Source organism: Sphaeroforma arctica (assembly GCF_001186125.1).
Source record: "Sphaeroforma arctica JP610 unplaced genomic scaffold supercont1.390, whole genome shotgun sequence".
NCBI classification, from domain to species: Eukaryota; class Ichthyosporea; order Ichthyophonida; genus Sphaeroforma; species Sphaeroforma arctica.
The window spans coordinates 47796-49886 of NW_014040168.1; the positions used below are offsets into that span (position 1 = coordinate 47796).

Below are 2091 nucleotides of genomic sequence, written 5' to 3' on the forward strand. Positions count from 1 at the left end.
TATAGTGTTGTGTATGTGTGTGTTTTCAAGGATGTAGAACTGTGCATGTGATAACATGTATATATACACATCCATACTTGGAGCATAGCAAGCACCACAGCCAACTGCTGTTTGAGATCGTCTGCAGACTCGTCCACATGCAGGTATGTGCCCAGTTGAGGGTAATGTCCGATGGTATGTCGCTGTAAGAGTCAAATGGGGAATCAAGTTGAGACGATAATCAAACATAAATTTAAGCTCAGAAGTTCTGATGATCTGGAAGGGGGATTGGAAACTGGCAAGGAGCAGCGGCAGATGACTGTGGGCATATCTGCAGCAAAAAAAAATGTCCTTAATTTTCGACCGTTTAGAATGTTGCCGCGAAAGGACACACAGCGCAAGCATGGAAGTGGCCAGCCACAGGCGATTAGTGAACGTACGGGCACGAGGCTGCACTCTACAATTGCTTGCGTACATCTATATAGCAAACTGTTAGAATTGTTGTGAAACATCAAACACCAACTGCATACATAACATGCATCTACACACATACATACATCGGTAGTGTAAAAAGAACCGGATTGTACTTTAACAAAATACAGCCTTGTGGTGCAAGGCAAAGACGTCAGTGGCGTAAGCTGGCGAGTGTGCGAATCAGTAATGACCAATAAGACGAACATAGTTTACATCTTTGTGACTGAGAACCATCTGGTGTCTATACCTATATACAGCGAATACGTATTAGTATTTATGCGCACTACATCATGCGCACTACATCACGCGCTCTCACGATAAGCCACACACCTCTACGCCCTGGTAATGCGAGATGAGATTGGAGAGTGCACTGATAGCCTGCAACAGGTGTGCGGGGTTGCGTTTGCTGGCTACATGGGGGTCTTCTGCTTGTGCAGTGGTGTTGCTAAGCTCCGTACTCAGAGCATTGCTGTTAGGTGTGTTGCCCCGTTCCAAAGGAGAATCGGCGGGCTCGGCTGCAACGGTGTCGGTGGGTGTGGGTGTGCTATTTGTATCCTGTTCGGTGTGCTTCCTGAGTTTCTCTGAGGTGCGGTGTATGATAAAGAAAAGAGTCTTAGTACGATTTGACATCCACGCCATGAGTGTGGGGGGTTACCAAGTATGTTTTAGACGCCTGAACGTCTAAATTCTCCCCCACGCGAGTGCTAAGAATCGATGACTACATACACTTCCGGCTCGTAGATAAATATCATAAATTTCTCTCAACCGTTGACCGCAAACACTTGCAACATGTTCACGCCATTTCTGAAGTTGCCTCAGACACGCATGTGATAAGAACAACGTACACGTTTCTGTAAGGTAGCATGTCACATTTGTGAATAGAAAATCACACGTGTCGTGTTCTGTGCTAATACACGTTTCCATAGTGCCGAATGAGTCACCTGTGCTCCATCCCACTAACCTGTTCGAATATACTCTGTGCTCAAACACGCCTGCGTAGTGTCGCATGCGATAGCTGTGTGCATTAGCACTCACCTGTTTCGAATATGTTCTGTGCTGTGGCGGACTTTGACCCCTTGGCACCCGCAGGACGGGTCCTCGCGCCCCCAAGGGAGTCGACTGGCTTCTCAATGTCTGTGCCACACGAACTATCCTGAGAAGCTTGACCCTGTGTGTGTGTCTGCTCTTGCGCTTGCTTGGTTGTGCGTGTGGGGATGGTACTTGCTTGTTTTCTGGGCGTGTCGTATTCTGGTGAGGAGACGGGCGGCTCACAGATGTACTCCACCAGAGCTTTCGCCTGGAAGTCGGGGTCGCGTACTGTCGGTAAACAGTTGTACAAAGCACAATATCATGAGATAAAAGGAGCATCAGGACGGTTTTAAAATTTAAGCATACATAGCCGTATACATATGCATATACATGTACATGTACATCTACATATACATATACATATACATATACATATACAGCTACATATACATATACATTTACATATTCATACACATATACATATACATATGCATATACATACATATACATATAAATATACATACTCAATTACATATATACACTCATACATAACATACACATACACATACATATACACATATACATATACATACACACATACACACACAC

General features: G+C 44.9%; 1 protein-coding gene across 1 annotated transcript in view; it reads right to left on the reverse strand.

Moving 5' to 3' along the window:
- Nucleotides 1–2091, reverse strand: part of SARC_05839 (hypothetical protein) — a gene marked incomplete at both ends in the record, with an annotated part of 32259 nt that overhangs the window by 7351 nt on the left and 22817 nt on the right. Inside the window, 3 exons of the mRNA XM_014300293.1 lie at nt 78–182; nt 784–1034; nt 1489–1770. Coding sequence (XP_014155768.1) covers nt 78–182; nt 784–1034; nt 1489–1770 — 638 coding nt within the window. The remainder of the gene's footprint in view (nt 1–77; nt 183–783; nt 1035–1488; nt 1771–2091) is intronic.